Genomic DNA, 26,278 nt, shown 5'->3' on the forward strand with positions numbered 1-26,278 from the left:
GTCTTCAAAAATCCTTCTTTAACTGAATATTTTAATACAGTCATATATGGTATAAATAGATGGCCTGTAATTAATAAGTGTGAAGTGTTCCATTTATATTAACAGAATTATTTGCACAAATCATCCAGCTGCAAATGCATGTGCATGGACTTTGGCTGAAGATAGGTTCAAACATGGCTGGAATATTTCCTGCAATTGAATGGCCCACTGAACTCACTGTCTATGTTTATACGTGCTGCTGCCTTAGGTCATGGAGAAAATTATTGAGATAAAAAAACAAAAAGCTAAATTAAAATGCAAAGTTTATTAAAATTGAACTATTTAAGATTTCATTTTTGAAAGATGTTGGTTCATTTGTATAGTTTACATTACAGCAAGAAACACTCCAGTTCAGATAACTTTTTTAACATTCATTCTCAGGATGTGGCCATCGCTGGTAAGACCAGCATTTAGTATTTACTTGGTAACATTATTCTTCATTCTTTTTAACAAAAGAAGTAGAGTTGGTCCCAACTGGCTGTGTTTTCAATCACCTCAGTGCGAGAGATCAAGATCGAGATAGTAAAGGAATCCATTTTGTACGCAAAGAATCCATTTATATTATGTTCCATTTTATATTGGCTCCATAGTTAAAGACTTAAAATTGAAAGACTGTGAATGTAGCTGACAGTGCATGTCTGAACAGAGATCAGAGCATTCTGCTTTCTAGGCTGGTTTGCACATTTTTTGCATTTAGAGATTAAGTTATCTGTAACTAACAATAATACTTTCTATGCCTTGCTAACCTTAAACACCAGGCTGTTGTTATTAAGACCATGGACATCAGAAAGAAATCCTTGAGTGATAGAATCTTAGTAGGCCTGAAACATCTTGATAAGGTTTGGTACTGGTTGGTACCGAGAATATGTGTAAAGGGATATGGAAAACAGATGCCTATAGATTAGTGCAGCTAGAAACAGTATAAATGGGGTGAGATCGCAGCGATAAGTTGGAAAAAATCAGAAGGAGAAGAGAAGGTTGAGCTCAACTGGCTGTAATGTGCATTCTTCTGTGGCAAAGCATCTTTTGTAATCTTGGTATTGGCTGTGAGTATGTTTGTTCATTTACCCCTTACAAACCTGCAAGTGTTTGACTCTGCAGTTCGAACTCATTCTTGACACATAGACATAGGACTGCAGCCTCTGTATGTATTATTACGAAAATACATTGCCAATATCAGGGTATTGCTGAATGCATTGTGTGCTTCCATGGGGCCGACCACGTTAGATAATGTCCCTTGGTTCATATCATCTACATCATCATCAGGAAGAAAGAATTGTGACAGTCGAAATTATTTCTTCACCTGTGAACAGCTGGTATTCTGGACCATCTCTGATCACATTCAGGCACTGAGCAATGTCATCCAAATCGCACTGTATATCTGGGACCAGATTGTGTATTAGTGTCAAATTTTCATTTTTTTCTTGTGGAATGTCATCAGAACTTGAGGTTAATTTGATTCTACAACAGATAAAGGTTTCCTTCGGCTTTTTTGCAATGTCTCAGTGTTAACACCATCATAGGGATCAACTATCATACAGGAGCATCTTTAATGTTTAGCGATTAGAACCACTTCAACAATGTAGTGCCTCCATTCTCATGCAGAAGTAATTTTGCGACCATCTCGTTTTAGTAGTTTCATTTCATGCATTCCAACATCTTGATCCACTCTCTATAAACTAGAAGTGATATTTGGTGGAAAAACATATAGACATCATGAATGTCTCAATAATTAATTGAGAGTGTACTTATTTCTGATGCACTGGTGCATTATAAGAAGTAAAAACTGTATTGACACTTCACCGAGAGTGGAGAATGGGAGGCTGCCCAACAGATAATTGGAAGCATCAAGTCTGGAGATGACAAAAGCGTGAATGAGTTTTTTAGCAGCGAATGGGCTGACGTGAGCAGAGACAGGTGATGTAGATGGAAGTAGGTGCTTCTTGTGATGGAGAGTATACGGGGTTGGCAGCTCAGCTCGCGTCAAAAGGATGCCGAAGTTGCGAACATTCTGATTATGCCTGAGACGTTGTCCAGGAAAGGGGATGGAGTCAGTGGGCTGGGTACGGAGTTTGTGGCAGGGGTCGAAGGTGATGGTGAAAATAATGTTTTGCTAGAGAAGGTTTTCGCTCATCAAAGGCACAGTGGAGAGGTTGAGAGAGGTGGTGGAGAGGTAGAGCTGGGTGTCATAGGTATACATGTGGAAGCTGACCCCGTGTGTGGAGATGATGCCACCAAACACCAGCATGTAGATCAGGAAGAGGAAGGGGCCAAGGATGGATTGTTGGGGGGACTCCGGAGGTGGCAGTGAGGGATGGGAAGAGAAACTACTGGGAGAGATGCTCTGGCTACAATTGGATAGTTAAGAGTGGAAACAAGCAAGGGTAGTCCCATGGAGCTGGACAACAGAGGAGATTTAATTTGTAATGGCGAGGGGTGGGGGGAATCAGTGCTGTACATGTAACTAACTTATTTCTATATAAATAGAATGTAAATCGCCAAGTGTTGTATTGTACGTCGAATCCTCAGTATAAAGCTCTCCATTGTAGCACTCCAATGAGATTTGGTCTCAACCTTCCATGTTATTTTTTTCTGCTAGTGGACATTCACTATAGTGCTCATCTTATTATGACCGACCAAGTGTCTGCCTTCCAGGGAACATGTTTTAATGGTAATGGAACAACTGTGGTTGGATTACTTCTGAAATTTTATGAAATTTGGTTAAACATACTTACTGTCAGCAAATTTCAAGTGCTGCAGTGTGTAAGGCCACACAAAGTATGCCCAGAAATAATTAGCTTTGAACTGGTGCATTTCTGGTCAATAATTTCAAAGAGTGAATAGTAGTACTGTTATTTTTGACAGGAGAAGTTGTAGACCAAACTCATGTTCTGGTATGTTGTGAACTTAAGAGGTAAAATAGTCTTGGCAGCACTCATTTTATTGAGATGATCTGGAAGTAATTACAACAGAGTCATCGAATTGAAAGGGATTTTGATAGTGTCATAAACCACAAGAGCAATGCATGAGCAGTTTATAACTGTTGTCTGAAACTTTCACTTCGATTACAGCACTAAAGTCACTCCCTAGTATATGTACTGTTTCAGTGTAGCATGTTTTGTTCAGAAATGGGGATGTTCGCTGATGATTGCACAATATTCAGTTCCATTCGCAACCCCTCAGATAATGAAGCAGTCTGTGCCCGCATGCGGCAAGACCTGGACAACGTCCAGGCTTGGGCTGATAAGCAGCAAGTAACATTCGCACCAGACAAGTGCCAGGCAATGACCATCTCCAACAAGAGAGAGTCTAATAATCTCCCCTTGACATTCAATGGCATTACCATCGCCGAATCCCCCACTATCAACATCCTGGGGGTCACCATTGACCAGAAACTTAACAGGGCCAGCCACATAAATACTGTGGCTACAAGAGCAGGTCAGAGACTGGGTATTCTGCGGCGAGTGACTCACCTCCTGACTCCCCAAAGCCTTTCCACCATCTACACGGCGCAAGCCAGGAGTGTGATGGATTACTCTCCACTTGCCTGGATGAGTGCAGCTCCAACACTCAAGAAGCTCAACACCATCCAGGACAAAGCAGCCTGCTTGATTGGCACCTCATCCACCACCATAAACATTCACTCCCTTCACCACTGGCCCACCGTGGCTGCAGTGTGTACCATCTGCAGGATGCACTGCAGTGACTCGCCAAGGCTTCTTCGACAGCACCTCCCAAACCCGCGACCTCTACCACCTAGAAGGACAAGTGCAGCAGGCACATGGGAACAACACCACCTGCATGTTCCCCTCCAAGTCACACACCATCCCAACTTGGAAATATATTGCCATTCCTTCATCATCACTGGGTCAAAATCCTGGAACTCCCTACCTAACAGCACTGTGGGAGAACCTTCACCACACAGACTGCAGTGGTTCAAGAAGGTGGCTCACCACCACCTTCTCAAGGGCAATTAGGGATGGGTAATAAATGCTGGTCTTGCCAGTGACGCCCACGCCCCATGAACGAATAATATAAAAAAACATTTTTGTGATGGCAACTGCTGCCTTGTCCTTGACGAAGGATGGTCAACAGAGAAGCAGATTAACTTCTTATAAGTAATATATGCAGTTGATTATCATGATGTTCAGTGCTTATTTATCAATAAATAAAGAACAAAAATGTTTCTGTACTAATGCAATTGATGATTTAATAATCCTATCAGATAAACTGATCTAACACTTGTGAAAACATTGCCACCAGAACGATTTCACCCTTCCACAATATGTATCAGTCAGTTACAGTCATACTGTAGAGCAAAAGCACTGTGGCAGTGAGGCCTTTTACACACATTCCAAATTACAAGTGTTTTTTATTTCAAATAGTGTATTTTTCTGTCTGCTTTAATCATTATACTGGCCCCATTACACCACATCAGTCTCCAGGGTTTTAAAACTTTATTCTCTTGCTTTCTCATTATCACTTCCTTTTCTCCCCCTTTCAGGTTTTCTCCATGTTTCCTCCCCCAGCCCCACTTGCAACATCACGCACCATTCTTCAACTGAGTGTGAGAGCTGACACTTCTCTTGGTGTCTGCCAACGTCACTGTTGGTCTCCACGCTTACGAAATGCAAAACTGCACCTGAGAGTTTACATCCCACCTCTTCAAGCTTCAGCCTGTTAATATACCAATGTGCTGGGCACCAATTCATCCTGGCTTTGTGAATTCAACACTCGATTCCAGGCAGTCATGACTGAAGAGAATTGGAGGGAGAAATTAAGCGCCCACAACTTCAAAAATAATGATTAAAATGAAATAAAACCCTGCAAGCACATTACTGTACTCGGAAGTAGGCCACAGTCAGCAAACCTCTTTAGTGGTTAATCTCTGAGCAGACAATGTGAATGGCCAAAACAGAAAATGAACTAAAATCTCTCTCTTTCTTTTGTAGGTTGGGAGGAACAGTATCTGCATACAAGATAGTACCCGACGAGGTTGATGAAATCAAGGTAATTGCCTGATTTTACTAGTTTCTGAAGGCCTGGACCATACCTGACTTTCGTTGATTCCTGTGAATCCATACTCGGCAATCTTCAAAAGAGTATAAAAACTTGACAAATTCACATTGTTAGTCGTTTTAGTGCAAATTGAGCAGTGCTTCACAAAAATGGTCTGCTTTAGTTACAATGCCAGGTAACAACTCTTTCCAGACCCTCTTTATTTTGTTAATGAAGATCCTGATGACTGTTTACATTCAGTTAGCTGAAGATGTGTGGATGTATAACTTTAAACCCATGCAGTTGTTGGAATGGGCTGTTCCATATACGTGTTGATCGTGGTATATTACTTCATGAACTGTGGCAGTGTTCATTTCAGAACATGGCAATTCTACACCCAAGTGGATAGTTTGGTAGTTGTCATTCTGCAGCTTGCACTTTAGTGTTTGACGCCAGTTGTTGAGGTGTTGTCAGGGAAATATCTGACTGTAAAGGTAGAGGGTGTATACCTTGTCCTATTTGTCTTACTGTGTCCTTTTGTGATTCTCCAGCATTCCAGTAGTGGTTTGCCTCTGGGTCCCTCACAGTGGTGGAGAGCACAACTCCAATTCTTCAGTGATGTCATTGAGATTTTCCTTAACAATGCACTTTGAATTTGGAGCAAAGCTGAATTTTGGATGATCTGAATTCCAAGTCCAAATTAGCCAGAACACTTCCCCCTCACTGTGTGTATCTGCAAGACAAAATTAAGAGTACAATACTAACCATTTTTCAAAAGTTAACAAGAGCATGTGTCACAGGGATTGTTTTGTTAATTACCCAGTGTTTTCTGCTCAAATAAAAGTTAAATGTGTTACTCAGATTTTGTTAGATATTGGGAATCTTGTTGACCACATTATGTCAGTTGAAGAACGAATAATTAGCATTTGAACAGCTCAATCAGCTGTAACAGTGGGTGTTGAAGATTATAGGCCTCACTGCATTCTTATACTTTTTTTTAGTCTATGGAATGACTCTAAAAGACAGGTATTGAATTACTTAAGTACTCACGTGCAGCAGAGAAATCGCTGTTTAGATGGACCTGTTTTTGATCTTAGGTTTTCAGAACAAATAATTAGCAACCAACACACAGAACCATAGTATGATACAGCACAGAAGGAGGCCATTCAGCCCATCGTGCCTGTGCGAGCTCTTTAAAAGAGCTATCCATTTAGTTCTACTCCCCGGCGCTTTTCCCATAGCCCTGCACATTTTTCCCCTCCTAGTTTTTATTCAATTCCCTTTTGAAAGTTATTATTGAATCTGCTTCCACCACCCTTTCTGTTCGTGCGTTCCAGATCATAACAACTCGCTGCGTAAAGTTCTTTCCTCATGTCGCCTCTGATTCTTTTGCCAATTACCGTAAATCTGTGACCTCTGGTTGCTGGCCCTTCTGCCACTGGTAACAGTTTTTCCTTATTCACACTATCAAAACCCTTCATGATTTTCATGATTATCAAATCTCCTCTTAACCTTCTCTGCTGTATTGAGAACAACCCCAGTTTCTCCAGTCTCTTTACGTAATTGAAGTCTTTCATCCCTGGTACCATTCTAGTAAATCTTCTATGCACCCTCCCTAAGGCCTTGACATCCTTCCTAAAGTGTGGTGCCCAGATTTGGGGACAATACTCTAGCTGGGGCCTAACCAGTGTTTTATGGAGATTTAGCATAACTTCCTTGCTTTTGTACTCTAAGCATCTTTTTTTATAAAGCCAAGGATCCCATATGCCTTTTTAACAGCCTTCTCAACTTGTCCTGCCACCTTCAAAGACTTGTGTATGTACACCCCCAGGTCTCTCTGTTCCTGCACCCCCTTCAAAATTGTACCATTTCGTTTATATTGCTTCTTCTCATTCTTCCTCCAAAATTAATCACTTCATACTTCTCTGCTTTAAATTTCATCTGCTGAGATACAAGTCAGAAGTGCGGTGGAATACTCTCCACTTGCCTGGATGAGTGCAGCTCTAACAACACTCAAGAAGCTCGACACCATTCAGGACAAAGCAGCCCGCTTGATTGGCACCCCATCCACCACCTTAAACATTCACTCCCTCCGCCACCGGTGCACCCTGGCTGCAGTGTGTATCATCTACAAGATGTACTGCAGCAACTTGCCAAGGTTTCTTCAACAGCACCTCCCAAACCCGCGACCTCTACCACCTTGAAGGACAAGGGCAGCAGGTGCATTGGAACACCTCCACCTGCACATTCCCTTAGGGATGGGCAATAAATGCTGGCCTTGCCAGCGATGCCCACATCCCATGAATGAATGAATGAATGAATGAATAAAAAAAAGAATGTGCCTGCCCATTTCACCCGTCTGTCTATGTTCTCCTGATGTCTAATTGTATCCTTCTCGCTCTTTACTACATTTCCAAGTTTCGTGTCATCTCAAACTTTGAAATTATGCCCTGTATGCCTAAGTCCAGGTCATTAATACCTATCAAAAAGAGCAGTCCAACACTGACCCCTGGGGATATTACTCCACACTTTCCTCCAGTCTAAGAAACAAACATTCACCACTACTCTCTGCTTTCTGTTCCTTAGCCAATTTTGTATCCATGCCCATTTAATCCCATGGGCTTCAATTTTACTAACAAGTCTCTTATGTGGTACTCTATCAAACGCCTTTTGAAATTCCATGTAAATGACATCAATCACCCTACCCTCACCAACCCTCTCCATTACTTTATCAAAGAACTCAATTAAGTTAGTCAAACAAGATTTGCCTTTAACAAATCCGTGCTGGCTTTCATTTATTAACCTATATTTTTCCAAGTGCCAATTAATGTTGCCCTGGATTATTGTCTCTAGAAGTTTCACCACCAACGACATTAGGCTGACTGGCCTGTAGTTACCAGGTTTATCCCTCTCCCCTTTTTTGCACAGGGGTATAACGTTTGCAATCCTCCAGTCCTCTGGCATCACTCCCATATCTAAAGAGGATTGGAAGATTGTGATCAGAGCCTCCACAATTTCCACCCTTACTTCCTTCAGCAACCTAAGATGCATCCCATCTGGACTGGGTGACTTTTCTACTTTGAGTACTGCCAACCTTTTAATTACATCCACTTCATCTATTTTTATCCTATCCAATTTCTCTGCTACCTCCTCCTTTACTGATATTGGCAGCATCCTCTTCTTTATTGAAGACAGATGCAAAGTATTCATTTAGTATCTCAGCCATGCCCTCTGCCTCCACAAGAAGATCTCCTTTCTGGTCCCTATTCAGCCCCACCATTCCTTTGACTACCTTTTACTATTTATATGTTTATAAAAGACTTGGGCTCCCTTTTATGTTACCCGCCAATTTATTCTCATACACTATTTTTATTCGTTCGTGGGATGTGGGCGTTGCTGGCAAGGCCAGCATTTATTGCCCATCCTTAATTGCCTTGAGAAGGTGGTGGTGAACCGCCTTCTTGAACCGCTGTAGTCCGTGTGGTGAAGGTTCTCCCACAGTGCTGTTAGGTAGGGAGTTCCAGGATTTTGACCCAGCGACGATGAAGGAATGGTGATATATTTCTAAGTTGGGATGGTGTGTGACTTGGAGGAAAACGTGCAGGTGATGTTGTTCCCATGTGCCTGCTGCCCTTGTCCTTCTAGGTGGGAGAGGTCATGGGTTTGGGAGGTGCTCTTGAAGAAGCCTTGGCGAGTTGCTGCAGTGCATCCTGTGGATGGTACACACTGCAGCCACAGTGTGCCGGTGGTGAAGGGAGTGAATGTATAGGGTGGTGGATGGGGTGCCAATCAAGCGGGCTGTTTTGTTCTGGATGGTGTTGACCTTCTTGAGTGTTGTTGGAGCTGCACTCATCCAGGCAAGTGGAGAGTATTCCATCACACTCCTGACTTGTGCCTTGTAGATGGTGGAAAGGCCTTGGGGAGTCAGGAGGCGAGTCACTCGCTGCAGAATACCCAGCCTCTGACCTGCTCTTGTAGCCACAGTATTTATGTGGCTGGTCCAATTAAGTTTCTGGTCAATGGTGACCTCCAGGATGTTGATGGTGGGGGATTCGGCAATGGTAATGCCATTGAATGTCAAGGGTAGGTGGTTAGACTCTCACTTGTTAGAGATGGTCATTGCCTGGCACTTGTCTGGTGCGAATGTTACTTGCCACTTATCAGCCCAAGCCCGGATGTTGTCCAGGTCTTGCTGCATGCGGGCACGGACTGCTTCATTATCTGAGGGGTTGCGAATGGAAGTGAACACTGTGCAATCATCAGCGAACATCCCCATTTCTGACCTTATGATGGAGGAAAGGTCATTGATGAAGCAGCTGAAGATGGTTGGGCCTAGGACACTGTCCTGAGGAACTCCTGCAGCAATGTCCTGGGGATGAGCTGATTGGCTTCCAACAACCACTACCATCTTCCCTTGTGCTGGGTACGACTCCAGCCCCTGGAGAGTTTTCCCCCTGATTCCCATTGATTTCAATTTTACTAGGGCTCCTTGGTGCCACATTCGGTCAAATGCTGCCTTGATGTCAAGGGCAGTCACTCTCACCTCACCTCTGAAATTCAGCTCTTTTGTCCATGTTTGGGACAAGTCTGTAATGAGGTCTGGAGCCGAGTGGCCCTGGCAGAACCCAAACTGAGCATCGGTGAGCAGGTTATTGGTGAGTAAGTGCCGCTTGATAGCACTGTTGATGACACCTTCCATCACTTTGCTGATGATTGAGAGTAGACTGATGGAGCGGTAATTGGCCGGATTGGATTTGTCCTGCTTTTTGTGGACAGGACATACCTGGGCAATTTTCCACGTTGTCGGGTATATGCCAGTGTTGTAGCTGTACTGGAACAGTTTGGCTAGAGGCGCAGCTCGTTCTGGAGCACAAGTCTTCAGCACTACATCTGGGATGTTGTCGGGGCCTATAGTCTTTGTTGTATCCAGTGCACTCAGCAGTTTCTTGATATCACGTGGAGTGAATCGAATTGGCTGAAGTCTGGCTTCCGTGATGATGGGGATATCGGGAGGAGGCCAAGATGGATCATCATTGCCCCTCTTATTTCCTTTTTCAGTTCTCCCCTGTACTTTTTGTATTCAGCTTGGTTCTCTGTTGATGTATGAACCTGACGTTTATCATAAGCCTCCTTTTCCTGTTTCATTTTAATCTCTATAACTTTAGTCATCCAGGGAGCTCTTTGGAGGCCTCCCATTGCTCATTTACTGTTTTATCTGCCAATCTTTGATTCCAATCCACCTGGGCCAGATCTCTTTTCAACTCACTGAAATTAGCCCTCCTCCAGTTGAGTATTTTCACATTCAATTTATCTTTGTCTTTTTCCATAAGTACTCTAAACCTAATGGTATTGTCATGGTTCACAGTTTTAGTTATGTCCTCGTCAAAAAATCAGAACTAGTTCTGAATTACTTTTTGTTTGTCTATTTGCGTGGGAAGTAATGATGGAGAGGGTAACGGTGGCTTGGGGAGCAGTGGACTTAAAGGAATATTTTGGAGCATTGATCTCATTAACTTCACTTGCCCACCATTTTTTAAAAAAATTAATTCGGTTCAAGTTGACAATAGAACTTGTAAATTCTCACCTCTTAGAAACATAGAAATATAGAAAATAGGAGCAGGAGTAGGCCATTTGGCCCTTCGAGCCTGCTCCGCCATTCAATAGGATCATGGCTGATCCTCTATCTCAATACCGTATTCCCACTCTCTCCCCATACCCCTTGATGATGCCTTTTGTATCTAGAAATCCACCTAGCTCCTTCTTAAATATATTCAGTGACTTAGCCTCCGCAGCCTTCTGTGGTAGAGAATTCCACAGGTTCACCACCCTCTGAGTGAAGAAATTTCTCCTCATCTCGGTCCTAAATGTCCTGCTGCGTATCCTGAGACTATGACCCCTCGTTCTGGACCCCCAAACCAGGGGAAACATCCTCCCTGAATCCAGTCTGTCTAGCTCTGTCAGAATTGTATATGTTTCAATGAAATCCCCTCTCATTCTTCTAAACTCGAGTGAATACAAGCCAAGTCGACCCAATCTCTCCTCATACGACAGTTCTGCCATCCCAGGAATCAGTCTGGTGAACCTTTGCTGCACTCCCTCTATGGCAAGTATATCCTGTCTCTATCTCTTGAAACATTGAGAAGGACTGCAAAGACATTGGATGTATTTTTCCACTGGTGGTCGAAGAGTTAGGCGTGACTGGCATGCGATTGAAAGAAAGAAAGCCTTCCAGTTATGTAGTTTCTTATCATGTCATTGAAATGTCTGCCCAAGTGTTTCTCAATTAATTTCAGCAAAGTTCATTTCTTAGGCTGTCCTTCCCGCTATTGCACAAAACTTAGATTTTTTTTTGCCTCCTTAAGTCTAAAGAGCCCTCACAATATACGGAAGAAGATATCTTTTGTCCAAATTAACAAGCTTCTGATCTACTGTGGCACTGAGGGCAACACACTTTATTCGGATTTTGAACTGGTCATTTGAGACTTGACAACTGCAGACTGTGATACTTCGTTGTATGATGGGAGATCATTGCTGGGTACTTATCTTGGATCTTGACACATTTCAGGACCTTGCAGCTCCTTGACCAAGTGGTATCAGTCTTGGCTGAGAAAGGAAAGTCTTACTTTGAACTAAAAACACTCCTGTCAACTGAGATCTTTCTGTTGGATCTTTCGCCATCAGAGTTGAGGGACAAACTGAGATAAGACGCATCAGAAAGGCAACCAAAGAAGCACATTGAAAATGATTAACAAGAAGCAGAATGGAAGTAGCAATGGCTGTATGTATATTGTCGCATATCTGTTAGGCAGAAGTAACTTGAGTTCTACAGTTGTCTTGGATAAATTATTAGGGAGTCTCTCTGAAATGCTGATTTGTAACAGTTTGTTTCTCACTACGGATTCCCTGAGGCTTTTGTAGATTTGTAGCAACCATGGCTGGCACCTTGATCTCTAGTTTCTCACCAATGTCTTATTTTAGTTGTCCTCAAAAATACTACTTAGTGCTGCAGTTCAACAAAATCTATCCTTCCCTGTTAACAAAGATCAGTGTCAGGACTTGGTTACCAAAACAGTGAGCAGGTCATTTTGTTTTAAACTTAATAAAACAGTAAAAATTAGTTTGTTAGATGATTACATCACCTCAACCCGTAGTTGATAAGTATAAGTAGAAAATACAGCCATGTTCTGAATCACAGCTTCAAATCGAAGCATAATGCGACTGATAAATTTAATGTACAAACTCTTAAACATTTGCCTTGATCAATCGTACAAATCTCTAATAAAAATGTGGTCACGTTCTACGGTATTTGATGAGGTGAATATCTAAAGGTAGTTCTTCAGCAGCGATGCTTAGTTTTGTATTGGTTAATGATTTTGGAATATTTTTAATATTGCTCTATCAATTTGCTGGCTGTAATGAACAGTCCTTTAACACCACCGTGTTAGTATATATGTCATCGTATTTCATAATGGCATTCTTTGCATGGAGAACTGCACTTCCAGATTTGCTTAAGTTGCTGTATGTAACACCAGCTCTAAAAATACTTGACTATTTAATTTTCTGCACGCATGACAATGCAAGGGATAAACAACGGCTGAGAGAAGGCTGAACTGAGTGAGCCGAAGGGTGCTGATGATGTTCGGAAAGTGCTGATGGTGGGAGAGTTCAAGCTGTTCCTGGACTCCAAGAATGGGAGATTAGGAAGCAGATTTAGGAGCAAGACATCAAGGGTGGTAATCTCCAGATTACTCCCCCAGCTATACGTTGGAATAGGGAATGATAGGAAGAGTAGGGAGCTCAACACATTGCTAAAGAGGTGGTGTCAAGAAGAGAATTGCTGTTCTGTGGGGCATTGATACCAGTTCTACAGATGATGGTAACTATTCAACATGGATGGGCTACCTAATGAATGGGCAAACAGATAAATAGGGAAGTGATTTAGGCCTGTTTTATGCTGGAATTCCGCTGCATACAAATTTACTTGTCGCTCATTAACGTAGCTCCACCGCCCACGCAAAAGACCAAGGAATACGAGGTTCTTGCATTTATGCAAACAATGCACTGGAGTTGATTTATATCCAAAAATGGAGACATAGGTCACCTGATATTGGCATAATTCAGCAGTTTCAGCCTTAGAAGGGGCCCCAAGCTCTGTAGCTTTCTTTCTGCAGCTTTATGCCGATTTTTCTTGTGATAATTTTTGTTACTGAGACCTGCACTTAACTTAACCATAGAGCTGTCAGTCTCTGAACCAGACATTTTTCGGACATCGGACACTGTCCCCCCACCACCCCCCCCCAACCTCCAATTTCTAGAAGGCTCCAGCAGTTGAAATGGTCTTCCCAATGGACATACCCCTGTTCAGCATCATCCTGGAAAAGGAAGAAGAGAGGAATCATCCTGGAACAGGAAAGGAAGAGGATTCATGTGGCACTGACACCAGTACTGGGGAAAGCGAGAGTTGGGATGGGCTCCACTTTAACCAGGCTGGGACAAGCGTCCTGGCGAATCAAATAACTAGGGCTTTAAACTAAAAAGGCGGGGGGGGGCGCGGAAGAGTCATTTGATGGGAAATTTAGAAATCTGATCAGGAAAGTCAAGGCAACAGAGCAGTGTAGTGATTTGGGTAAAGATAAGCAGAGTGTGGCAGGAAGGGACAGAGAGTTTACCAATAATAGCGCATCAGCAAATAATGTCAAAGCAGGTAAAAATGGTAAAATGTCAAAATTAAAGGTTTTTGATCTGAATGCACGGAGCATTCGTAACAAGATAGAAGAATTAGTTGCACAAGTAGAGATAAATGGGTTTGATCGAATAGCCATTACAGAAATATGGTTGCAAAGTGACCAAGATTGGGAACTAAATATTCCAGGGTACATGATGATTAGAAAAGACAGGCAGAAAGGAAAGGAAGGGGGTGTAGCCTTTATAATAAAGGATGACATAAGGGCAGTGCTGAGAAAAGATCTTGGCTCGGTAGATCAGGAAGTAGAATCAGTATGGGTGGAAATAAGAAATAACAAGGGGCAGAAAACACTGGTGGGAGTAGTTTATAGGCCCCCTAATAGTAGCAATACCATTAGACAAAGTATTAATAATGAAATAAAAGGAACCTGTAATGAAGGTAATGCAGTAATCATGGGGGACTTTACTCTTCATATGGACTGGGCAAATCAAATTGGCAAAGATAGTTTGGAGGACGAGTTCATGGAATGTATTCAAGACGGTTTCCTAGAGCTATACGTCATGGAACCAACGAGGGAACAGGCTATTTTAGATCTTGTATTATGTAATGAGACAGGGTTAATTAGTAATCTCATAGTAAGAGAGCCTCTGGGGAAGAGTGATCATAATATAATAGAATTTCACATTGAGTTTGAGAGTGATGTACTTAAGTCAGAAACTAGAGTCTTAAATGTAAATAAAGCCAGTTACATAGGTATGAGGGGCGAGTTGGCTTAGGTAGATTGGGAAACCAAATTAAAGGGTATGACGGTTGAAAAGCAACAGCAAACATTTGAAGAAATATTTCAATATTCTCAACAAATACACATTCCATTGAAAAATAAAAGCTCCACGGGAAAAGTGATCCACCCATGGCTAACTAAAGAAGTTAAGAATAGTATTAGATTAAAATAAGAGGCCTATAATGTTGGCAAGAAGAGTAGTAAGCCTGAGGATTGGGAGACTTTTAGAAACTAGCAAAGGATGACCAAAAAATTGATGATAAGAGAGAAAATAGAATATGAAAGTAAACTAGTAAGAAATATAAAAAGGATTGTAAGAGCCTCTACAGCAGTGTGAAAAGGAAGAGAGTAGCAAAAGTAAACAGTGGTCCCCTGGAGGCTGAGACAGGAGAAATTATAATGGGGAATCAGGAAATGGCAGATGCGTTAAACAAATATTTTGTATCTGTCTTCACAGTAGAAGACACAAAAAACATACCAGAAATAGTGGGGAACCAAGGGTCCAATGAGAGTGAGGAACTTAAAGTAATTATTATCAGTAGAGAAAAAGTAATTGAGAAACTAACGAGACTAAAAGCTAATAAATCCCCTGGACCTGATGACCTACATCCGAGGGTTCTAAAAGAGGTGGCTGCAGAGTTAGTGGATGCATTGGTTGTGATCTTCCAAAATTCCCTAGATTCTAGAATGGTCCGAGCGGATTGGAAGGTAGCAAATGTGACCTCGCTATTCAAGAAAGGAGGGAGAGAGAAAACAGGGAACTATAGGCCATTTAGCCTGACATAAGTCGTCGGGAAAATGCTGGAATCCATTATTAAGGAAGTGGTAACAGGGCAATTAGAAAATCATAATATAATTAGGCAGAGTCAACATGGCTTTATGAAAGGGAAATCATGTTTGACAAACCTATTAGAGTTTTTTGAGGATGTAACTAGCAGGGTAGATAAAGGGGACCCAGTGGATGTCGTATATTTGGGTTTGCAAAAGGCATTCGATAAGGTGCCACATAAAAGGTTGTTACACAAGACAAGAGCTCATGGGGTTGGGGGGTAACATATTAGCATGGATAGAGGATTGGTTAACGGACAGAAAACAGAGAGTAGGGGTAAACGGGTCATTTTCAAGCTGGCAGGCTATAACTAGCGGGGTGCCGCAAGGATTGGTGCTTGGGCCTCAGCGATTTACAATCTATATTAATGACTTAGATGAAGGGACTGAGTGTAATGTATCCAAGTTTGCTGACGATACAAAGTTAGGTGGGAAAGTAAGCTGTGAGGAGGACACAAAGAGGGTACAAAGACACAAAGGGATATAGATAGTTAAGTGAATGGGCAAGAAGATGGCAGATGGAGTATAATGTGGGGAAATGTGAGGTTATTCAGTTTGGTAGGAAGAATAGAAAAACAGAATTTTTTTTAAATGGTGAGGAACTATTAAATGTTGGTGTTCAGAGAGACTTTGGTGTCCTCATACAAGAAACACAAAAAGTTAGCCTGCAAGTGCAGCAAGCAATTAGGAAAGCAAATGGCATTTGGCCTTTATTGCAAGGGGGTTGAAGTACAAAAGTAAGGAAGTCTTACTACAATTGTACAGGGCTTGAGTGAGACCTCACCTGGAGTACTGTGTACCGTTTTGGTCTCCTTATCGAAGGAAGGATATACTCGCCTTAGAGGAAGTGTGGCGAAGGTTCACTGGATTAATTCTTGGGATGAGAGGGTTGTCCTATGAGGAGAGATTGAGTAGAATGGGCCTTTATTTTCTGGAGTTTAGAAGAATGAGAGATGATCTAATTGAAACAGATAAGATTATGAGGGCTTGGCAGGATAGATGCTGAGAGGTTGTTTCCCACGGCTGGTGAGTCTCGAACTCGGGGGGAAAAGTCACAGGATGAGGGGTCGGCCATTTAAGACTGAGATGAGGTTGTTTTGGAATTCTCTACCCCAGAGGGCTGTGGATGCTGAGTTGTTGAATATATTCAAGGCTGAGATATACAGATTTCTGGACTCTTGGGGAATCAAGGGTTATCGGGATCGGGCAGGAAAGTGGAGTTGAGGTCGAAGATCAGCCATGATCTGATTGAATGGCGGAGCAAGCTCGAGGGGCCATGTAGCCTACTTCTGCTCCTATTTCTTATGTTCTTATGCAACAGAGGCAGGAGCCAGCGCCTTCTCCACTACTTCCCTCCCCAAGAGAGTCTACGGGCAGTGCATGTCATTCCAGGACCTGTCGGAGGAGCTACGTGTCCACAGACTGCCCATCGCAAAGGAAGCCATTAACTACCTTTGTGCAATTCTGTAGGGTGACCTCAAGCTTCAATCCGCTTCCCCACAGGGCATTATCCATCAAGATGAATGAAGGGTACAACCGCCGAACTGCTACCGCTCTGGAAGCTTACAGTCAACCACAGGGGACCTTTGCAAACATAAGCCAGAGAGCTGTAAGAGCTTGAATCTGCCAGGTTGCATGCCACCAGAATTCATCCTTATGGAATGTCACAAGCGGAGGAAAGGGAGAGGGTGATGCAGTTCTACAGGCTCACTAGCTTCCCCAGGGTGCGGGGGGACAATCGATGGAACCCACGTGTAACTCGGAGCCCTGTGATTTAAATCAACGGTAAGGGCCTCCACTCCCTTAACGTGATATGCAACAGTGGATTCTTCACATTAACTTGTAGCACACTGGGAGCTGCCATGATGCTTTTACTCATCGCCATTCTGCCATCGTGTAACTTTTCAGTGTGGATGTGAGTCGACAGTTGGATCCAGGGACACGGCCTACCCCCTGATGCCATGGCTCCTCACACCATTCAGAGTCACACACAACTCATCAGACTAATGTTACAACTGTACTCACACAGCCACCAGGCAGGTGGCAAGAGGACCTTTGGGGTCCTTAAAGGCCACTTTACATGCCTGGATAGGTCAGAGGGTGTCCTACAGTACACTTCGGGGAGGATGGCAAAAATAATAATTGCCTGCTGTGCGCTGCACAATTTTGCCTTGACAGAAGAGCTGACATCCCTGGACATGGAAGAACCAGAGCCCAGAGGTGATCACATCTCAGACGAGACCTCGTTTCGAGCTGTCAGGGCGGTCTGAGCATGGCTGTTAGCAGAAATGTTCAGCAACTGATAGTCTTGACCATCAGAACACAGGCTCACCACCTTCTCTCTCGCTCTCAGTAATGATTCTCATAAGGTGATGCTCACCCAAGTACAATGGCAACGCATCGGCCCTCTGACACCTCCCCCCCCCCCCCCGCCCCCCCAACCCCAGAAGGCTATTCCAATGTTCATCGTGCGAGTGGGAAAGCCTGAACAATTTGTGTGGATTGGTCACCTTGGGTCTGTGTTCTCAAAAAGTGCCAGACCAGAGAAGTAGAGTGGAAATACAACTTTAATGCAATGGGTAACAGAACACAAACGGGTTTCCACAATCAAACAGAGGCAGAAAAGTGTGAACTTTTAAACAGCGAGATACAGACCATTATCCATAAAACTGCATTCGTTACCAACAACGGAATAACTAAACAGTCGAGGAGCATTCAATTTTTGCAAGATACATTCTCCATGGAACTCTATCAATGCATATTGAGCCTCATTACTGAGATGGTCAAGGACAAGCAGGCCTGCATAAATATCACAGAACTGAGAGAATGCAGAATCAGACTCTGGACAACTCTTGCGAGAATGAAAACATTCTTGTTGGATTAAAAAAAAATTTTGTTCAGCTGAGTTTGAACTTCTTGGAATTCTTGTTAGATTTTAAATAATTATTTGTTGAACTGATTTTGAACTATTTACAATTTTTGTAATATTAAAAACTATTCCTTGTTGTACTGCTGTAATGTTCATTAAACTTTAAAAAAAAACAGGCTTGCATTAATGACTGTAAACAGAATAGTACAATATCAACATTTATATGGAAAGTGCAAGGAAACGTCATGCAGCTTCAAAGAAGCCCTCGGGAATGGGTAAGAGGAGGAGGACTCAGCAAGCAGACAGTCACCCTACTCCTTCAAGACACTGCGCATTCCCCCTGCACCCTGACGAGCGCCCTCAGCCAGTTGCTGTCTGCTTCATCTAATAGTTTCCTCAGGACCAGAAAAGATGGGAAGTGTTGGACTCCAGATGCTAGACTGAAGGTTCATGGGGCTCAGGTGGCTCTCTACTCAATGCAGCTGGCTCATGGCATGGAGCTGCTGCTGCTGCATCTTCGAAGGGAGAACATGTGCTGCCTTGCCTCTCCTGCCATGTTTCAGTGGCATGCTGCTTTGTGCTGGAAGTCCGCTTCAAGTGCTGCCGCCTGCAGAGACGGCTGCATCGGGCACTTGGAGCGAACTCACCATCCTTCCACTGGGCCCCGGATCTGCGGCCCCAGTCTTCAGCTGGAAGATTGCTGTCAAGGCAACAACCAAATCCTGAAAGCCCTGAGTGACGGATTGGTCAGAGACTAGAAGGCACAATTCAAGGTACTTTCCGATCTGTCCCCCAACGCCTGAAATGCTGCAGTCTGGGCTTCCTTCGAGGTGGAACCCCCGACTGGTCCCTGTCTGCTCCCTGCCTGGGGATCCACTGCATGCCCCAAAGCCGCTGCCACTTGCTGAATGGGTTCATGCAGCTTGGACACGCCCTCCATGATTTTGCCGCACATCAGAGTGGTGGACTCTGCAGTTGCGCCTGTGAGCTGCTCCAGCTTTCTGGAGATGGTCCCCAGAGCACTCAGATACCTCTGGTCCTGAACATGCCTCTTAAGACGTGCACCTGTAAAGTCGGAGTCCCATGACTCGTCAGTCCTTGACCACTTTCCACTCTGTCCTCTCCTTCCGACTTTTCGTGATTCCTGGAACTATCTGACTCAGGCAGTGTTCTTATCTGAATAACATCTCAGAGGCTGCCACCATGGGCCTGTCCCTACTCTGGTGATTGGAAACAGTGAGCCAGGTGACACCATTGAAGGACCTGGAGATGACAAGGATGTTGCACTCCCTGCCGAGGAGAGAGGAATGGGGCTCTGGCCATCTATCTCCTCCAAATCAACCTCCTCGAGGAGGCCCGGGATTTATTCCTCCCTTCAGCAGCTGCATACTTCCAACTCCTCTGCCACTTCCTGCTCCTCCTCCTCCTGCTTCACCACAACTACTATCCTGGGCCATGTTGGACCTGTAGGAAAGAAAGTCATAATGTTAAAATAGTCGAGCGTGTGCCTCTTGGTATGGAGTCTCCATTTAAGGAGGGGTGGAAAGCTGGGTCTGTGATTTGGAGCGAGGAGAAATAACGGGCTCAGGTTCTCACTTCACTAAAACGTTGTCCCGCCAACCTCGGCTTCTGTCACTGGAAAAGAGGTGTGACAGCAAAGGAGCTGGACTGCCTACTCCTCATAGGGACTCTGAGATAGAATTCTGTTCACCTGCCCCACCCCACCCTGGTGTGTGCCATTTTGATCTGCAAAGAAAGAAGAAAATGAAGGTTAGACTTGCAGTTTAACGCTATGTGCAAAGTGTCATTGTAGAGGATGTGTGTGACAGGTGAAGTTGTACGGTTGCTATACTGGTGCAACACATTTGGGTGATGGAGGTGCCCTTAAGCAAAGTTCAATCTAAAGTATCGCTTGTGTCAGAAAGCAAGGGGGAGCATGGTGAATGTCTTGCTTTCCAGCCCTGGTTCGGTCATTGAATTTCTTGTGGCACTGCTCTATCAACAAGAAAACCCGCCGCGTGTACATGCTTAACGACTTGGCTGCACTAAAAGCACAACAGAAATCTCCCCCATCTCTTTGTTCCTGCTCTGTGTACACTTGCTGTCTAAACCCCGGGTGCCTCGTGTTCTCGGACCCTACATTCTCCCCTCACAATAAGAAGCCCTTTCACTGCCATCCCGCTGTGCCCCCTCTATCTGTTCAATATTTAATTACTGATGTGACATCGTGCTAAATAACAAGAGACACTGCGGGGGATTGATCCAAACTGGAAATTACCAAAACCCGGCTGTTATCAGGTTCTGTGCAGGATGACCATCAGCTTTTCCTCAGCAACTTGGAGCCCAGAGCCCTGGAACCATTTAAGAGGCCGTTAAATTGTATGAGGGGAGACAGAAGTTGATGGTGAGAGAGTGAGTTAGACAGGCCGAACGGTCCCCTCGACATTGTGACTGAGAAAAGGGATCAGATTGTAATGAGTTAATCCAACGAAAACTGAGCTGGAATATGTCCCATCACAGAGTGCTGTGAATGGGGCTTTATTTCCGCCCATTACCGATGCAGTTTGATAGTAGGGAGGAAGAAGCTCGATTTAAACCTCACTGTAAAACAGCGGCAGGAATTTTTGATGGGAAATGTGGACTACAGTGGGAGAGGTTAGTTTTTTTTTCTCACAAATGATGTTAATCTCAAACTTTATTTGAGAAAGAAAGGCGAGGCAGTCTCGATTGCAATTCATTTCTGCCCAGAAAAGAGGGATTCATCATGGACAATTTTTTGAGATTTTTGTATTCTTCAGTCTAAAGGTATTTTTGAGAGTTCTTTCAAAAGCAAAATACTGCGGATGCTGGAAATCTGAAATAAAAACAGGAAATGCTGGAAATTCTCAACAAGTCAGGCAGCATCTGTGGAGAAAGATTCAGTTAACGTTTCAGGTCGATGACCTTTCTCTCTTTCTTTCTCTACAGATGCTGCCTGACTTGCTGAGTATTTCCACCATTTTCTGTTTTTATTTGAGAGTGCTTTGCCTGTTAACTCTGATCACTGGAAAAGATCTATTTCTGCTCTAGATCCATTCCTGCTGTCTTCATTCTCAACCATTCGCTGGCTCCCATTTCAAGAAGCGGCCTAGAATTTCACAGTAGCTGCTCCCGTCATTTGGCCCCATCACCATAACTTCACCGGAAATTTGGCTTGTTGGGTGGGATTGGCCATGAGGAAATTCCCTGGCTGCTTTTAATTCTGAGAATTTTAACTTTGTTCTCTGTCTGCTAACCAGCCTGCAAAATTCGGGATTGGCATTTGAATTGATAAGATTGAGGTAAGGGGAAGCGTATGATGTGCCCTTTAAATGTGACCCGGTCTCCAACGACTGAAGGAGGGAGAAGAGCCACCATCCACAGCCCCTGGGTGGGCGAACCTGGCCAGCGGGAGAGTGGCAGTCCACTGTTGTATAATGTGTTTTAATACAGGAGTCAGGCAGCTTTGCTGCTTCTCCCTGAGGAGTGAGCCTCACCTGCTTAAAGCAGGGTTTCTGTGGTGGGGTGTGGTTTCAGTGAATTGAATTAGGTTTAGTTTTGGATTTAATTTTTATAACTTGCTGTGTACTGAAGCTAGAAGTTACTTACATTGATCATGTTTTTGTAGAGCAATCAATGGAATGTACTTGCTGTTTCTCATCGTGATCGATAATGTAGAAACATCAGAGGAGCAGTTTTTATTTAAACATTACTTATCCTTTAATCTTTCTATTCTTTTGCGTTCTTGCTTTGATTTATAAATTATGTTGTAATTCACCTCACTGAAATCTTTGTGTTCCACAAAACAAAAGATTGAAATATTTTATTTGGCCCTTGGTGATACTGAGACACTCACCGAAGGTAGATGCAATTAACATTTTCAAACAGTGGACAAAGGGAATGTGATCAAAAGTCATGTGATCAAATGCCATTTGGTCATTTATCACATGCTTGAATGTCACATGATCAAACCTCTAGAAATATGTCCAACCAGAATTGGTAACCCGAAAGCTAAACTCCACTGGATTCTCGCAACTCAGCTCAAATTTATACTAATTTAGACAATAACCTAACTGCCACAGCAAAGGCTCGGGGACAGAAAGTAGAGAGTAGTGGTGAATGGTTGTTTTTCAGACTGGAGGGAAGTATACAGTGGTGTTCCCCAGGGGTCAGTATTAGGACCACTGCTCTTTTTGATATATTTTAATGGCCTGGACTTGGGTATTGAGGGTATAATTTCAAAGTTTGCAGATGAGACGAAACTCAGAAATGTAGTAAACAATGTGGAGGATAATAACAGACTTCAGGAGGCATAGACAGATTGGTGAAATTGATAGACACATGGCAGATGAAATTTAATGCAGAGAAGTGTGAAGTGATGCATTTTGGTAGGAAGAATTGAGAGGGCAATATAGACTAAATGGTGTAATTTTAAAGGGGGTGCAGGAATAGAGAGACCTGGAGTTGCACATACACAAATCTTTGAAGGTGGCAGGAGAAGTTGAGAAGGCTGTTAAAAAAAAAATGCTGGGCTTTATTAATGGAGGCATAGAGTACAAAAGCAAGGACGTTATGCTAAACCTTTATAAAACACTTGTTAGGCCTCAGTTGGAGTATTGTGTTCAATTCTGGGCACCACACTTTAGGAAGGATGTCAAGGCCTTGGAGAGAGTGCAGAAGAGATTTACTAGAATGGTACCAGGGATGAGGGACTTCAGTTATGTGGAGAGACTGGAGAAGCTGGGGTTTTCCTTAGAACAGAGAAAGTTAAGGGGAGATTTGATAGAGGTGTTCAAAATCATGAACGATTTTGACAGACTAAATAAGGAGAAACTGTTTCCAGTGGTAACCAGACGAGACAGATTTAAGGTGATCGGCAAAAGTCGACATAAGGAAGCATTTTTTTACGCAGCGAGTTGTAATGATCTGGAACGCACTGCCTGAAAAGTTGGTGGAAGCAGATTCAATAGTAACTTTCAAAAAGGAATTGAATAAATACTTGAAGGGAAGAAGTTTACAGGGCTATGGGGAAAGAGCAGGGGAATGGGACTAATTGGATAGCTCTTTCAAAGAGCCGGCACAGGCACGATCGGCCAAATGTCTTCCTCCTGAGCTGGACCTACCATGATACTAGCCAATCAAAGAACAGCTGTTCACACCTTTTTTATAACCAATCAATTTCCTATTACTGCCTCAAACCAGCTCACAGTTAAGGCACTAAATACATTGAACAGCTCCTTGTATTGAAGTATTGATGAAGTAAATTAAAATGGATTTAAACTCAAAATATAGTGAAATATATAAATTAAAATTTCAGTACGTGTGTCCGAATCACTCCCCCTCGGGTAAACTTCACACTTTTTTTTCTTCTCACAGTTCGAGATATTTTTAAAAAGTGTGTGCGCAAATGTTAACGACCTGAGAAGATGACCTCAACCATGCTGAATAGAGATCAGGCACTTTCCTACAAAGAGGAAGGCAGGGAAAATGCGAGAGGGCCATTCTTGGGCTGTGAAGTGCTTTGCGACGTCCTGAGGACATGAAAGGCACTATAGCGTTCTTTCTTACCTGGAATTCTGACCCATGTGTTTATTTAGTTCTTCATAAAAGAATGATCAATCCTAAATTTTAAATTTTACTCGTCTGAGTCCATGTGCCTCACCTACTGTCACTTTAGTTCAGAGTATATTCCTGATATACTCTTTCTATACTACTTACAATCTTATATATCTCTAAGATCGTACCTGTTGCCTCCTTTCAAGGGTGAAAAACCTAAGTTTCTCCAGACTTGCCTCATAACTCAATCCTTTGATGCCTGTGGTTAGTCTCATGACTGTTCTCTGACCTGCCTCTAGGGCCTGTACAGCTTCCCTGTGTCTCAGTAACCAGAACTAGACACTGTACTCAAGGTGTGGTCTGACCAGAGCACTATACAATATTAATATGACTTCCTTTGACTTGTACTCTACTATAGATCAATAGTCTGTTTGATTTGTTGATTGCTGCTCTGCAACGGTTGTACATATCCACTAAAATCCCAAGATCTCTTTCAACTTTATCCTCAGTTATTTTAGTGCCATTCATGGAGTACTTATGCTACCCATTGCTGAAGCTCAAATACCTTATTTTATTGTATTTTTATTAACTATTTTAACTTTTATTGTTCATTCATCAAGAATAGAAAGGCCTGTGCTGTTTTTTTTAAACAAATATTACTGTGTCTGCGTAATTCACCCACGATAGATAATGGTGCAAGTAAGTTATATAGTGTGAGTAATCTGTGTAAGGTTCGGTCTCTTGCACAAACAGGCTCGAGGATGTTTTGTTCCAAAGTTTAAAGATTTTATTAAGAAGTTGCAATAAAAGTAGTAAAGATGTTAAAATTCAATTTAACATATAGACGTTAAGGTACAACCTGCCAGAGCTTAGCACCGACAAGGTTCTGAGGCGATAACTCTCCAAGGTCCCTGTGATAACACTTGAGCGGTCCAGCCTCGCTCCGAGAATATTCTAACAAGTTTGTTTTACGTCCTAACTTAATATACCCACAATCACACATTAGATCTGCTGTACCTTAAGCCTGCTTTGGGCCAGCAATCTCAAGCTCCCAAGCCAAGCACCCATCTGCTGACTCCTGCACATACCACAATAAGATTTAAAACAGACAATATCTGATAGTAAAGCTTCCAATGCCACCATCCTATAAACATTGAGATAATAATGGAGACATGGAGGTAAATTTTAACCCCCAAGAATGGGGGGGTTGGGAGTAAAAATCCTCCGTTTTCAGGACAGGACCACATCCCGACTCCAACATGCTTGCTTCTGAGTTTGACCCAGGCAAGTTTGTCTGCGAGTGGAGAGCAGACACCAGGAAGTCCTGCCCCTACTTATAGTTGGTGGGCCAATACTTAAAAGGACAATGTACCTCATTGAGATACTTGAGGTGCTTAATATTTTGTGTATTAGAATAATGAAACAAATTTAACCTTACCTGTTCAGGTTTCCCATCACTTCCCATTCACGTCAGGTGAAAGCAGGCGGGAAGGGCCATATCCATGAGGTGAGTGCCTTTATTGCACTACTTGTAGGCCCGGAGGAGCAGGAGTGCTTCATCCAGGCCCAACAAGCTCCCTGGCAGACAGGACCATGCAATCGACCGACCACCCCCCCATGGTGGATCCCCAACTACCTCCGACTCTTCGCCCTGCCTTCAGTGTCTTCCAATCTTCTTCTCAGCCCCCCCGATCTCCTCCTCAGCCCCCCCCCGCCCCGAACTTCTCCCCATCCCGAACTTCTCCCCACCCACACCCCTCGATCTTCTCCTCACATTCCCCCCCCCCGATCTTCTCCTCACATTTCCCCCCCCCGATCTTCTCCTCACATTTCCCCCCCCCCCCCGATCTTCTCCTCACATTTCCCCCCCCCCGATCTTCTCCTCACATTTCCCCCCCCGATCTTCTCCTCACATTTCCCCCCCCAGATCTTCTCCTCACATTTCCCCCCCCCCCCGATCTTCTCCTCACATTTCCCCCCCCGATCTTCTCCTCACATTTCCCCCCCCCCCCCGATCTTCTCCTCACATTTCCCCCCCCGATCTTCTCCTCACATTTCCCCCCCCGATCTTCTCCTCACATTTCCCCCTCCCGATCTTCTCCTCACATTTCCCCCCCCGATCTTCTCCTCACATTTCCCCCCCCCCGATCTTCTCCTCACATTTCCCCCCCCGATCTTCTCCTCACATTTCCCCCCCCCCGATCTTCTCCTCACATTTCCCCCCCCGATCTTCTCCTCACATTTCCCCCCCCAGATCTTCTCCTCACATTTCCCCCCCCCCCCGATCTTCTCCTCACATTTCCCCCCCCGATCTTCTCCTCACATTTCCCCCCCCCCCCGATCTTCTCCTCACATTTCCCCCCCCGATCTTCTCCTCACATTTCCCCCCCCGATCTTCTCCTCACATTTCCCCCCCCGATCTTCTCCTCACATTTCCCCCCCCCGATCTTCTCCTCACATTTCCCCCCCCCCCGATCTTCTCCTCACATTTCCCCCCCCCCCG

At 43.7% G+C, this 26,278-nt stretch overlaps 1 protein-coding gene across 2 annotated transcripts in view; it reads left to right on the plus strand.

The window, feature by feature from the left end:
• The window catches only part of LOC137326344 (gephyrin), a 491,797-nt gene that overhangs the window by 199,276 nt on the left and 266,243 nt on the right, over nucleotides 1-26,278 (plus strand). For both annotated transcript variants that reach the window (XM_067991340.1, XM_067991341.1), the window contains exon 3: nucleotides 4,992-5,049. In XM_067991340.1, coding sequence (XP_067847441.1) covers nucleotides 4,992-5,049 — 58 coding nt within the window. The remainder of the gene's footprint in view (nucleotides 1-4,991; nucleotides 5,050-26,278) is intronic.

This window comes from Heptranchias perlo, chromosome 10 (genome assembly GCF_035084215.1).
Source record: "Heptranchias perlo isolate sHepPer1 chromosome 10, sHepPer1.hap1, whole genome shotgun sequence".
Classification (NCBI taxonomy): Eukaryota; Metazoa; Chordata; class Chondrichthyes; order Hexanchiformes; family Hexanchidae; genus Heptranchias; species Heptranchias perlo.